Source organism: Magallana gigas, chromosome 3 (assembly GCF_963853765.1).
Source record: "Magallana gigas chromosome 3, xbMagGiga1.1, whole genome shotgun sequence".
Classification (NCBI taxonomy): Eukaryota; Metazoa; Mollusca; class Bivalvia; order Ostreida; family Ostreidae; genus Magallana; species Magallana gigas.
Window position 1 is genome coordinate 39,054,304 of NC_088855.1, and position 13,743 is coordinate 39,068,046.

General features: G+C 33.7%; 1 protein-coding gene across 2 annotated transcripts in view; it reads right to left on the minus strand.

The window, feature by feature from the left end:
* LOC105328438 (squamous cell carcinoma antigen recognized by T-cells 3) overlaps window positions 1-13,743 on the minus strand; it is a 20,995-nt gene continuing 7,252 nt past the window's right edge. The window contains exons 9-23 of one of the 2 annotated variants that reach the window (XM_034481502.2): window positions 13,489-13,596; window positions 12,106-12,168; window positions 11,954-12,012; window positions 11,713-11,822; window positions 11,439-11,551; window positions 11,248-11,321; window positions 10,296-10,466; window positions 9,948-10,131; window positions 7,134-7,294; window positions 6,761-6,844; window positions 6,430-6,534; window positions 3,326-3,415; window positions 3,135-3,218; window positions 2,721-2,884; window positions 1-265 (exon numbers count right to left, since the gene is read on the minus strand). In XM_034481502.2, the coding sequence (XP_034337393.2) occupies window positions 76-265; window positions 2,721-2,884; window positions 3,135-3,218; window positions 3,326-3,415; window positions 6,430-6,534; window positions 6,761-6,844; window positions 7,134-7,294; window positions 9,948-10,131; window positions 10,296-10,466; window positions 11,248-11,321; window positions 11,439-11,551; window positions 11,713-11,822; window positions 11,954-12,012; window positions 12,106-12,168; window positions 13,489-13,596 (1,760 nt within the window). In that variant the 3' untranslated portion in view covers window positions 1-75. Of the gene's footprint in view, window positions 266-2,720; window positions 2,885-3,134; window positions 3,219-3,325; window positions 3,416-6,429; window positions 6,535-6,760; window positions 6,845-7,133; window positions 7,295-9,947; window positions 10,132-10,292; window positions 10,467-11,247; window positions 11,322-11,438; window positions 11,552-11,712; window positions 11,823-11,953; window positions 12,013-12,105; window positions 12,169-13,488; window positions 13,597-13,743 lie in introns of both variants that reach the window. The other variant, XM_034481501.2, reaches the window with a different exon arrangement.

Sequence of the window (13,743 nt, forward strand, 5' to 3'; positions counted from 1 at the left end):
AAAAGTCATAACACTAAGCACTTTATTCAGAGACATTAACAAATAATTAACAATGTTTGAATCCTTCATATAAAGTTATTTCTTCAGTAACATTTTTCTGAAATCGTCATTGCTCATCTTGGTGGCTGTAGCACTAGCTGCCGCTTGTCCGTTTGCTTCCAAGGATGGCAAGGGGTTACTCTTGGGGTTAGCTCCCTTGGAGGGGGCTGGAGTTCGCTGTATTGACCTTGGTACCAGAGACAGCTGAGTACGCGCCTTTCCTCTCCTGAAGTTTGAAATCAAAATTTTTTTAGCAAAAGAATTAACAAACGATTTTGCTCACCTGAGCCAAAAGCTCTGGAGATTTTTTTAAATCATCAAGTCTGTTGATGAAGTCGCAGTCACTACTTTGGACATTTTATATTTTTATCATTTCTTTAGAACTACAGAGCCAATTTCAATCAAAACTAATTTGAGAAATCCTTCTGTGAAGGTCTTCACAATGAACTGTTTTCAAATTAGGGGTTACGCTCCCTTCCAAAAGGGTGGCAAATGTACATATACTAAAATTACTTAAAACTTCATGGAATATCTTGCAGAAACTTTGAAGAATTTTATTTAGAGCAAAATATCAAGTAATATTAAAACCAATATCATGAACTGGACGATTGAAGCTTGTTAGGCTATGAATTCCTAGGGGTCGGAAGGGGGATTCAATGAGGGGTCAAAGTTTATATTAGAAATGATTATTAAAACCTTTAAAAATGAACTTTACTTTCAAGAACCTGGAGGCTGCAAGCAATACATAGTTTCAATGATGGATGTCAGCTCAACTAATGCCATAAAAACTAAGATTGAATGATATTTCAAATTTATTTTCACTATGATCCTTTAAGTGTAAAATGAGCCACAAGTGGGGGGGGGGGGGGGGGGGGTAAAGTATACATGGAAATAAAAAGCAAATAATTACTTTGAAGAAAAGAAGTGTATGAAAAGGTAATTGGAAGACAGATAGTTTGAAGAATATTCAAATCAAAATTACTCCTTAGGTTAAAAGGTTAATAGAGGTGAGTAGGGGCCATTTGTACTGGACTGTTTTAACTATAGAAAATTACCTTTTGGGGGCAGAGTTGAAAATTGTTACTCCGGTGAGCAATGTGGCCGATGGGCCTCTTATTACTCATAATCGTTTATCACAGCTACTCTATCAGTTTTACAACTAACATGACTATAAAAATGGTTATCTAAATTCTATATCATATATACTTAAACTGCCATTCAGATTTCATGTATATTTTAAAATCAGTCAACCAATAGTATTGTAAACTAAATATTATTTACTCTAACAAAAATTCCTCTATCTAGATATTGTCTCAGGGTGATGCCATGTGAAAATGAATGAAAAATCTGGAATGACAATTACAATTAAATCAAGTCATATTAGTTTGTCCCTCACGTTTTTCTGCAGGCATATTTTACAATATCATTTCTCTCTCAAAATTTCAAATCTATCCTTAGGACATTTTTTTTTAATAAGTTGTTTTATGTATCCGCTTACCCCCTTTTTTGCAGTTTTGAAAAAAAAAAAAAATTCAAATCAACCAATTTTTTTTCCCCGCTGACCGAATTCCACTTCAATCATTATAAAAAATCTGGAAATGGACGTACATTATTTTGATTTTACATACTCCGGATCAAAATCACGTAAACGCTTAAAGCACCAAGTTTTTAAGTAGATATGATTCAAGCGTTTTGTAAACCGAGGAAATAAAAACAAGGCATGTGAAGCATTTCACGCGTTTTATTTTAAAACAGAATTTAAATGTTTTAAGGATAATAGTTAATGTAGGACGGTTTTTAGCCGGGCTCTGCTGAAAGCAGAGTCCTGGCTATAGACAGGCAAATCGCCAATGTTACTATAAATAGCACAACTTCAAAAGTAAACAAAAAACCAAACAGCGTCAATGTAAAGCTTCCGCTATACCAAATAGTTACACAAAGAGCCATGTTTTGTCAAAAGTGTTGGCATTTTGTTTCTTTTTTTTAAATTTCGAATGAATTGTCTATCTTTTTTAGTTTTCTTATTAATAACATGTTTTTAAAACATTACTATGCATTTTGGACACATACAATGCAAATGAATTTCCATGAACTACTTTGCTGCGCGATGAAGAAATGGGGATTGAATATATAATGAGTTGCAAAATTCAAGGCAGCAACTGTTGAACTTTTTAACTTCTACTAGACAGACATATTTTTTGCTTATAGCCGCTTACAAAATTTGGTCACTCTCTGACACTTTGCTGACATTAAAAGCATGAGAGAGAGAGAGAGAGATTTTCAGTCTTTACTACACAATATGCATAAAGACACACCAAAAGAGCCCGGCTTTCAGTACTTCAGTACTTTGATTACGAAATGTAAAGATGGACAGACTGTTGGCGATGCGATATATGGTGTCATCAGCGAACAGAACGTTGCGGTTGATGAAATCTTAGCTAAAACCAATGAAGCTGATCTCAGAACCTACACTCCGTCCGACACTCCCTTGTCTATTCTTTGGAGTTTTGGTACAAAAAAATGAAAAAATTATTCTGTTCCAAGACTCATTTGTTAAATGGCTGCATATTAAAAGCTTTGAACCTTGAACCTTCTTCTTTTTTTTTTTTGTAGCCACCCAATGGACTTTTTCCCCCCCAAAAAAATCTGTAAAACAACTAATTAAAAAAAAAAGGCCTTACGTTTCTGTTTCCTTTTTCCCTCCTCCTAGTGTTGGAGTAAATGACGTTTCCTCCCGGACATTTATGGGGGTACCCCTCTGTGGGGGGTTACTGATTGCAACCTCAATCTCATGGTCACCAATCTTTAGTCCATCTGTCTTCATCACAGCTTTTGCTGCATCTTGCTATAACCAAAAGAGATTCCATGTAAAATCTTTAGATTTTTTTATGTATGCTAGATATATATGTGATCTTCAGCATTTTCTAGTCAGAACTTAATTCTTATTTTTATGTAGAAAATAGGAATAATTCATTTCATGAATGAAGAATTTTTATAAAAACAGTAAAACCTTTCAAAATCACCTGGCATAAATTAATATTTTTACACGCTATATAAATCTCAAATCTAAAATGAACAATCAAAGAAAAGCATACCTCATCTTCAAACTCAACATAAGCTAACCCTTTGGGAGCTCCACTTCTGTAGGTGACCATTCTAACCTCCTTCACTGGTCCATGCTGTAAATAAACACTTCAAAGTTTTAAACGCTGACACACTGCAGCATATATGTAAAAATTGCAATATGTAGGTAAAGCTTGAAATAAGTAAATTATCTATACAATACCTCGCTAAAGATTTGGATGAGAGCATCCTTTGAGCACGTGAATGGAAGGTTCTTAATAAACAACTTGTTCTTTTCCATTGCAGTGGAAAACTAAGGAACATGAAATTACAATATGTATATATACATATGAATAAACTACAATGAATTTGTTCATATACCATTAATCTATTGACCCCAAAAATCAACTTTTGTCTTCCACATACATGTTCATTTATATTCTTTAACAGAACACACAACGATGACAGTACCCTCTGATAATTAAACATAGGTAATCACAGATTACAAAGCTCACCGAGACGAGACATCACCTTTATGAGGCATCACCATTATGAGACCACCTTTATCATATGATATGAAAATCATAGTTAATGATCTTGGATATTCATGGAAACTGTTTTGACACAATATCGTATATCATATGTTAAAAAAATTGTATGAAAATCATATGCTCAATTCATACGGTATTATAAGATACAATGTTTATCAATACAATAATATATAATACGATATTGCATCCTATGATACTTACAATATAGTATCATATAATACAATATAATACTGTAATAAATAATTATGCAATATAATATTGTAACATATAATATGACATTGTATCTTGCTATACATTATTGTATATGATCACATAATACAATATCATTATGCAATATATGATACAATATAGTAATACATGTTACAATATCATATCACATAAAACATCACAATATTGTAACATATGATATTATATTGTATAATATAGTATGATATTGTATTGTATGTTATTGTATCATATTTGATACATAATATGATATTATATCATATGATTTGATACAACATTGCATCATATCATATGATAAAATATCATGTGATATAGTAATATATTATATGATACAATATCATATTATACAATATCGTATCATATAATACAATATAATATATTACATATAATATAATACATTTCATGTGATATAATAATATAATATATAAACAAAATATCATATTATACAATATCATATTATACGATATTATACGATATCGTATTATATGATACAATATTACATATTGCAATATCATATGAAACAATATCATGTGATAAAATATTAAATATATAATACAATATCATATTATACAATATTGTATCATAATACACAACACTATACATAACAATTACATGACACAATATCATATCATAATGTACAAAAAAATTGATACAATATCATATCGTATCATATAAACAATATGATATAACATTGTATCATATAAAACAATAGTGTATCATATCATATACATGTAATACTATATCATAGGAATCATGTTATATCATTTAACAACAAACACATCTATCAAGCAGGTTTAAGTGAGGTAGGAGATTTTTTTAGCATCCTTGATAATGGAGATCAGGCTCTGCATCTGAAGCTACCTCTGCGATTCATTTATATTATAGTTAAATCAACTGTGCAAGTTTGAAATAGTACTAATATCTATAAAACATTTGACCTGTTCCAAAAAACTAAACCTCATCCAGCATCCGAAACCTATAGCTCAGATTCAGCATTCAAGCCTGTCAGGTGCATCAGTATCATAAGATACATCATCCATGCAAGTTTGGTGAAGTTAGGACTAATAATAACTAAGATAAAATCATCAGAGGGCACCTGCTCCAAAAACTTTAACCAGCTCTAAAAACCTTAACCTCCTCCAGCATCCGAAACCTATGGCTCAGATTCAGCATCAATGCCTGTCAGGTACATCAGTATCATAAGACGCACCATCCATGCAAGTTTGGTGAAGTTAGGACCAGTAATAACTAAGATATATTTTTTAGCATCCTTGATATTGGAGATCAGGCTCTGCATCTGAAGCTACCTCTGCGATTCGTTTATATTAAAGTTAAATCAACTATGCAAGTTTGAAATAGTACTATTATCTATTAAACATGTGACCTGTTCCAAAAAACTAAACCTCATTCAGCATCCGAAACCAATGGCTCAGATTCAGCATCAGGTGCATCAGTATCATAAGATGCACCATCCATGCAAGTTTGGTGAAGTTAGGACCAGTAATAACTAAGATATAATCATCAGAGGGCACCTGCTCCAAAAACTTTAACCAGCTCTAAAAACCTTAACCTCCTCCAGCATCCGAAACCTATGGCTCAGATTCAGCATTCATGCCTGTCATGTGCATCAGTATCATAAGACGCACCATCCATGCAAGTTTGGTGAAGTTAGGACTAGTAATAACTAAGATATAATCATCAGAGGGCAACTGCTCCAAAAACCTTAACCTCCTCCAGCATCCGAAACCTATGGCTCAGATTCAGCATTCATGCCTGTCATGTGCATCAGTATCATAAGATGCACCATCCATGCAAGTTTGGTGAAGTTAGGACTAGTAATAACTAAGATATAATCATCAGAGGGCACCTGCTCCAAAAACTTTAACCAGCTCTAAAAACCTTAACCTCCTCCAGCATCCGAAACCTATGGCTCAGATTCAGCATTCAAGCCTGTCTGGTGCATCAGTATCATAAGATGCACCATCCATGCAAGTTTGGTGAACTTAGGACCAGTAATAACTTAGAAATTGCTATCAAAGGGCACCTGCACCAAAAACTTTAACCTGCTCCAAAAACCTTAACCTCCCCCAGCATCTGAAACTCATGACCCAGATTCAGAATCCAAGTCTTTCAAGTCCATAAGTAGGTCCAGATGCATCATCCATGCAAGTTTGGTGAAGATAGGACTAGTAATTACTTAGATACAGGACCTGCAACAAAAACTTTAACCAGGTCCGGACGCCGACGCCGACGCCGACGCCGGGGGTATAGCATAAGCTCCCCCCGACTTCGTCTCGGTGAGCTAAAAATTACAAGAATTCATGATAGAAGCCATTTTGTGCGAGATACTGCTGAATTGCTGAGACATTCAAAAGTTCAAATTGGATAGAGTTCAAAGTATAGTCAATAATTTTAGAAACATAACTTCTCACAGATTTAATGCATGTGATCCTTAACATAAATTCCCTGTAATTCAATAACACATTAGACCCTTTCTCAGAGTTGATTTGATCATCATAATAAAAGCACAAGTCATGACACATGTCCCTACCTTGAACTGAGCCTTTTTCTGGCTTCTGTCTTCACACTTGGACACAAACATTGGGCGGCCTTCGATCGGCGTCCTGTCCAGTTTCAGAGCTTCCAGCACACCCAACTAAAGCAAGTTATTTATTATAATGTATAAGCACACACAACTAAACAAAGCATCCAAAAAAAACAATGTACCGGTACAGACAACAGACAGAATTGCAGAGATGTCAAGGAGTCAAATAGTAAACTGAGGGAAACATTAGTAAAGAAATACACTTTTTGAGGAAGGCCACTTGCAAGGTTCTTGTTTTATGATTTCAAGAAAAGTAAAATTACAATTCTATGCTTACCTCATCTTTAAATTCCACATAAGCATATCCCTTTGACTTTCCCTTGATTGTTTTCACTAATCGAATATCTGTCATCTCACCACACTGTAAGGAATGAAATATATGTCTGCTATATTTAACAAAATCTGCAATTCAAAAACTCTTGAATAAAAGGATTCATTGCTATCTAGTATCTTTTAAATGTACTTTTCATACATGTTGTTGAACATTTCAGAGATTTAAAATAAATCTTAGTGTAATTTTTAACTTGTATGCCTTGAAAATCCTAAGTGATCCTTAAATTCTCATCAAAATGTGACTTCACACCATACATTTGTATTATTGTAAACAAAGATGTGCTGTTCTTTGTCTTGTTATTTGTTCTGTTCTCTACCTTAGCAAATATCTGACCAATCCTGTCTTCATCTATGGAGTAATCCAGATTGCTGACAAAGGACGTGCGTCTGGATTTGTCTGGATCCTGTTCTGCTTTTTCCACAAAATCTGAGTGCGTGGTTGGACTGTCCCCTCCAGCTCCATTGTTGGGGGTTTCATCTACAGCAGATCGAAGCATTTCATTAACATGTATACTACTGTTAGAATGTTTCTTTTCACAGAACAGTTTCATCATCTTGTCTCATTAAAGCCGAACACCGCTCGTAAATAGGCACTGTCCACCATATTTCTCTCTCACCACCGTCATCCCTACAATCCTATATAAGCTGCAGACCTCCTAGCAGTTTAAAGTATTTTGCAGTAGAGGTCTCACCTATGTGGACATACATCTTGCCTCTCTGCGTTACTTGTTTGAGATGAAATTATCAAGTTTTAAGCACTTTTTTCAAGCCAGAAAAATACTAACATCAAATAAACTGGTCAAAATATAATTATACACAGAATATGCACATAGAATAAGAATTAAATGCATAAAATCCAAAGACCACAAAGGGAATACTACACGTCAGCCAAGAGTTTCAGGTGTGCAATCGCATGTAACGAAATCAAAGGGTTTACATACCATGTACCTGTGTGATAGTGCCTATTTACGAGTGGTGTTCAGCTATAATATGAACTACTGCTTCGTTAATGACATCAGAAATGAAATGGCATTATCATGCAATTCAGTCAAAATAAGACAAAAAATTTCATTTTTCTGAAATTTCATCTCTGGTAATTCAACATAGCAAAGCTCTGAACAACCAAATTTTTATTTTTCATGTACTTGCAGTAGTTAGTCTTGGCCAGATATGTTTTGATGAAATTTTTTTTTATCAAATAGTTGCTAAATGTTTCTTGGAAGAAAAATTGATTGAAAATAAGCAATTCTATGCGAAAAATGATATTTACAAAAAAGGGTTAACTTTATGATGTTATATTTTAAACTGAAGGCAATTGGAGCAAGTTAGAAATTATGTATAACCTTAACAAATACCGGTATATCTATTCAATATAAGTTTAGATCAGTAAAGATAACAAATTATATTGCTCATTTCAATGGCCATTTAAGGTCTTTATCATATACGAACCTTTGACAAAAATAGTCTTCAAAAAACCTTCCTTGTAAGGCCAAAAAAAATTAATCATTAGTTTCTCGGGCCAAAGTTTTGAAATGTTGATAAGGCAGGCAGGTTTTTTTTTTTTTTTTTTTTCTTTTAAGACAAAATTTACAATGATGGTAACCCATATTATATGATTTATTTGTGTACTCATCAGCAGATATTCATCAAGCTCATATATTGGCAAAGTTTAAACATTTGTTTTAATTTGTTCTTTTTAGTTTAAACTGTTCTGTTTCCTTTTATAAGGTTGAGTTTTTGCATATGAACAAACAAGACAAATGGTTTATGCCCCGCTTCATTTTGCGGCCCATCTTTCCCCTCCACAGAAGTCTAAACTGAAATAGGGGACTTCTTATGGCATTTTACAAGTTGAATTTGCCATATAAAAATTTATCAAATAAAGCATTCATTTGGGGTGTTTTCTTATCAATCTTCAGTGCCTTTAGGACAGAAATCAAGGAAAGGTAAATAAATCATCATAAAATTCTCAAACAATACAAGTGTCCTTTATTCCTGTTTCTATGCAATATCACAGAGGCTTCAATTTCTGAAGATAACAAAGAAATTTCAGTGGTTGTGTTAACAGGGACCAACCCAGAGCAAACTTAGCTTAGGGAGACTTCACTTCTGAAGTTCTCCCTCACAGAAAAATAGGGAGAAATTTGAGAAATCAGGTAGACTTCCATTCTTTGACAATGGCATAATGCTAATGATAATACATTTATATACACAGATTCAACCTTAATTTGAATTTGATTAGAAGTAAGTCAATTAAAAATAAAACAACTCCTAAAAAATTTAAAATTTTATCCAATTTTTTTAAATTTAATTTATCATGTGTATTCATACATTTTGTAGCTGAAATGTTTCGTAATTGTGTTGGCTAAATGACAAACAAAATCAGTCTATGTGTTTAAGTGTATTTTGGAGGTATTAGTCCAACCCTTTGACCCAATTACAACCGTCATATAGTTGGTTGTACAGAATTTTTGAGTTAAAGATAACGGTTTCATGATTATTTTAGCACTAACTTGGCAGTGTTATTAATTAATTACAAGTTACCAACTAATTTTAATATCAGCACCTAAAGTGATAAACATCGGTTGTAATTTTCAGTGCACAGTATTTATAACCTCTGAAGATAAGACAGTGGCTAGTTATTAATCACAACAGGGGTTAACTTTGGCTATGAAAATGTCTTTTGAATTAGATGATTATCATTTTATTGCATTTGGAGTTAACTTTCACGATCGTGAACTCAGAATACAGGGCAACTTCAACCTCTCTTTCTGAGGAAATTCTGGCGAAGTTACTGACCACAAAGCGAGTAATTATATTTACATAAAGTTGTATTTAGCCCAGGTAGCCCTTAGGTTGGTCACTGGGTAGATGTTTCAGATAAAATAACGTTTTTCACTGACAGAGACAAGCATTTGTTCTGAGCGTTTGTAAACATAGATTCCATAATAGAGAAAACCGATAATGATAAGATATAAAAAATCCAGAAAAATAACAATAAAAAAGTTTGATGCGGCGATGATTTTTTCTGATGCGGCGGTGCCTGAGAAACAAATCATTAATTTTTTTTGGCCCAAGAAAAAAAAAGGAAAAAATATATTTCACTATTTTACTAAAAGCAGATTATGTACCTATTTTGGGCTTTTTGGTTGCAGGTTCTGCTCCTTTATACCCTGGGGGTGGTGGTCCTTTAAAACCTGGGGGTGGAGGTCCCTTCTGCCCTGTAGGAGGAGGTGGTTCCTTAAATCCAGGAGGGGGTGGTCCTTTAGAATTTGGTACCTCAGGTACTTTAAAATCATTCGGCTCTTCCTGTGACTGTAAAAAATTGTATTATAACTTATAATGTATGAAATACTTGATGTACAATGCGATGAACAAATTCTTCTGTAACAGTTATAGATTCCACACACATCAAGATAAACAAATTGTTCTGCAATAAACACAAAAATGAGAGGATTTATCAATGAGATTCTCACCACCTTTCTTTTCCTGTTCTCATTTTTCCCTGCTTTTCCTTCAGAGACTTTCTTTGGGGATTTCTCTGTGTCATTTTTCTGTCCTGGACCCTTTTTCCCTTTCTGCTTGGCATCAAACCTTTTTTGTTTCTTTTCTATCCTTCTATTTTGTCTTTTTTCCTCTTGTTCAGCTTCCTGTAAAATATTCAATAATCAAAATAAGAAACTTGAATCAAAGTACTGAAGAACTGACGGGAGTTGATTTTGTCGATGTTTATTTATTTTAAAATCAATGATATGTTATTTGGCATGACAAGTACATGTATACGTAGTTTCTAATTTGAATTACGCATATTTTTATAATATGAATTTTTGAACTTTTTCGACTAGAATGTCGAGAAACTTCCATATGAATCATGTTAAGTAATATTTAAAGATAAAATTAATTCAATCAAACTATGTATCAGTGGTAGAAATATTTCTCGAAAATTGTATGGACCCAAGCAATTATTTTATATTGAACTCTAGTCTCGTTCAACCAAACGCTCGGCTGACACCGTAAATCTCCGACAAGGGTTTACGGAGACAGCCGAGCGTCGAGTTGAACGAGACTATATTGAACTCTGGCGTAGGAATACACACGACTACAAAAAATATTTAAATTGTTCGTACCATTTAAAATCTGACTATTTTTAAGGTATTTGTAAATAATTTTCGTTTAAAAAAATGCTTTAGCATACATTATATCGAATTCATCAATTATTTTCAAGAACTAAGTCTTGTCAGGAGCAATGATTTGTGCTGAGGTCCAAACACTGTTTCACTTTCGGTTTGTCCGCGTGACTGCATAGGAGAGTTGATTAAAAATCAACTCCCAAAAATCACTGTACAAGAAAAGGAATTGTAAATTCATTTATTACACATGTAAAACACCCCTTGTCGATTTTCTAATTCAGTTCAACTTCATTTTCATCACCTGTCTTTCCTTGTTGACTGCATCCATGTGCACTTCACATTTAGTAACTGCTGCATCATACTGCTCCAGATCTCCTGTAATTAACATATTCCACATGTACATCATCCAAAAAATTATTATAAGCTTATAAAACTTACATAAATATTAATCTAAAGGAATATACAGGTACTTTGAATATATTGCATTCATACCCTCCTCCCTTTCAAAGTTGATCATTGCCTCCACAATAGCTTCTGGCCAATCTGTCACTACATTGAGAGCTCGATTCAGCAGCTTACGACAGTGTTTGTTGTCACCATATGCCCTGTTAATAACATTCATTGATTAAAAAACTCAAATCTAATGCACTATATACCTTTTTGTACAAGATTTACATTAGCAAATTACTGCATTGCTACATGTTTGTCATTTCATTGACTGAATCTGAATACAGTTATAATAAAGCTCTGTATGCAGACAATGTACCTTTCCAATCTGAGATAATCTAGCCATAGAGCTGCTTCATGATTCCTGCCTGCTGACATGATTTCAGTCCAGATTTCTCTTGCCCTAGTCATATTTCCACAAAACTTGCCCTGTAACAGAAATATAAGTCTTTTTATAACACCTATAAAATGTACAGGTAGATAAAGAAAATCAAGTGTGTCAAAATTTGTGTTTCATTCATAATTAGTTGATCTATAGAACAATTCATCCCTAACATTACCTCTATCACTGCCCAGAACTGTTGTAAGCTTCCTTTGGGGTCAGCTTCTACACCATAATCTGTCAAGTAAAAAAATTCCAATCATCAGATTTTAGATGTTAACAAGAAGCACTGCAGAAAAACTCTGTTGTAAATGGAACTAGAAACCTTACATGCTAGGAAGTTGACAGCGCTCTCAATGGTTATCCTGAATAAATCGAGTTCTTCCTCATGGTCTATAAAAACACACAGAGAATAAACCATTTTAATGAGAAACAGCAACTTATGAATATTCTCTTAAAGCAACATACCAGCTAAAAAATTAGATATACCAAATTATTATCTTATTTTAGCATGTACTTTAATTTAGAATGTGGTAGAAGAAGGCTCCAGATTTCAAAATACCGTATTTCACGGAATTTAGGTCGATACGGTTTATTGGGCGAAGGAGGCCGTTTTTAGCCATAATATAAAAAAAAGTATAAATAGGTCGACTTCGAAGAATTGGTCGAAAAATTACCGCTAGTTCTAATGAATAAATGGTTTAAACCAATAACGTTATCATATAGTAGCCTTTAATCTTATTTCACAGTTTTAAACAAAAGGGAAATAAAATGTATTTCTTGAAAACATCGTAAGAAAATGTCTGAAATTGCGTCAAAATTTTCAAACCAAATAATTCAGTACAGCCGGTTTTAATTTAAGATCGTTTTTTATTACTTCCCTGCCATGTGTACAAACTGGTGTTAACCGGGGGATAGTTACCTAGCCTGGAGGCATGACTACGGTAGCACATGCCACCCTGTGTCTCTATGCGACTTTTTACTGTGTATATACACACGAGTCAACCTCTGGTCTTATTGAAGCCTGCAGGCACGAGTAGCACGTGCCGAGAGTTCAACTGTGTATAAACAAAGTCAGCGCTACCCAGACTGATTTCAGAGACACCTGGCTAAAATTTCATCGAAAGTTTTATGTTAAAAATATACAGAAAAAAACTTGTTCATGAATTCTATTATGAAAACAAATTGTTTTTTTTTTATATCTACCCGACGATTTTTCCCCCCGTAATTACCCTTTGTACGGTTCTCATTTTACTTTTACCACGCGAAATCGATTTCCTGTTATCGTAAGCACACGATCAAAATGCACGACAGCATTTAATGATTCAGTCAGTGATCTAAGTAAGAAATGTAAGAAGAAATAAATCTATTTACATTTAATTTTGTTTAAATGATAAATTACTACAGTATATTGATTAAAATCCATACGATTTTTACACAGAAATTCAAGCAGTATTATAGTAAACACTCATGATTTTATTGGAGGGTTGCATAATTTTTTGCAAAATTCCAACCAAAAAAAAAAAAAAACATAAGTTGGGCGAAGCGATGAATAGGGCGAGGTCCACATGTCAGGGGAAAAAAGTATCGACCTAAATTCCGTGAAATACGGTATATGTACCTGTAATCTTGTATTATAGTAACTTTTGGGGTGCATATTATACATGAGTGTGTACAATACAAGAGACAATACAGTAGTTGCAAGATGTTCACCTTGGTTCCATTTGATTCTTCGACGTAGATAATCACAGTAAGTACTCCACACAACCAGGTAATCAGCCCCCGGGTTAAAACCACACTGTAGGGCTCTGTCCACCAACTCTGAGGAAACAGATTTACACAACGACTAATTTAGCATTTGTACATAACAAATATTCTTTGAGTACACAGATTTACCTAGCATTAACACGATATCCTTTTTAAAAGGAAATATTCAGTCTCTGAGTGAAGCGAAAATGTACTGAGCAC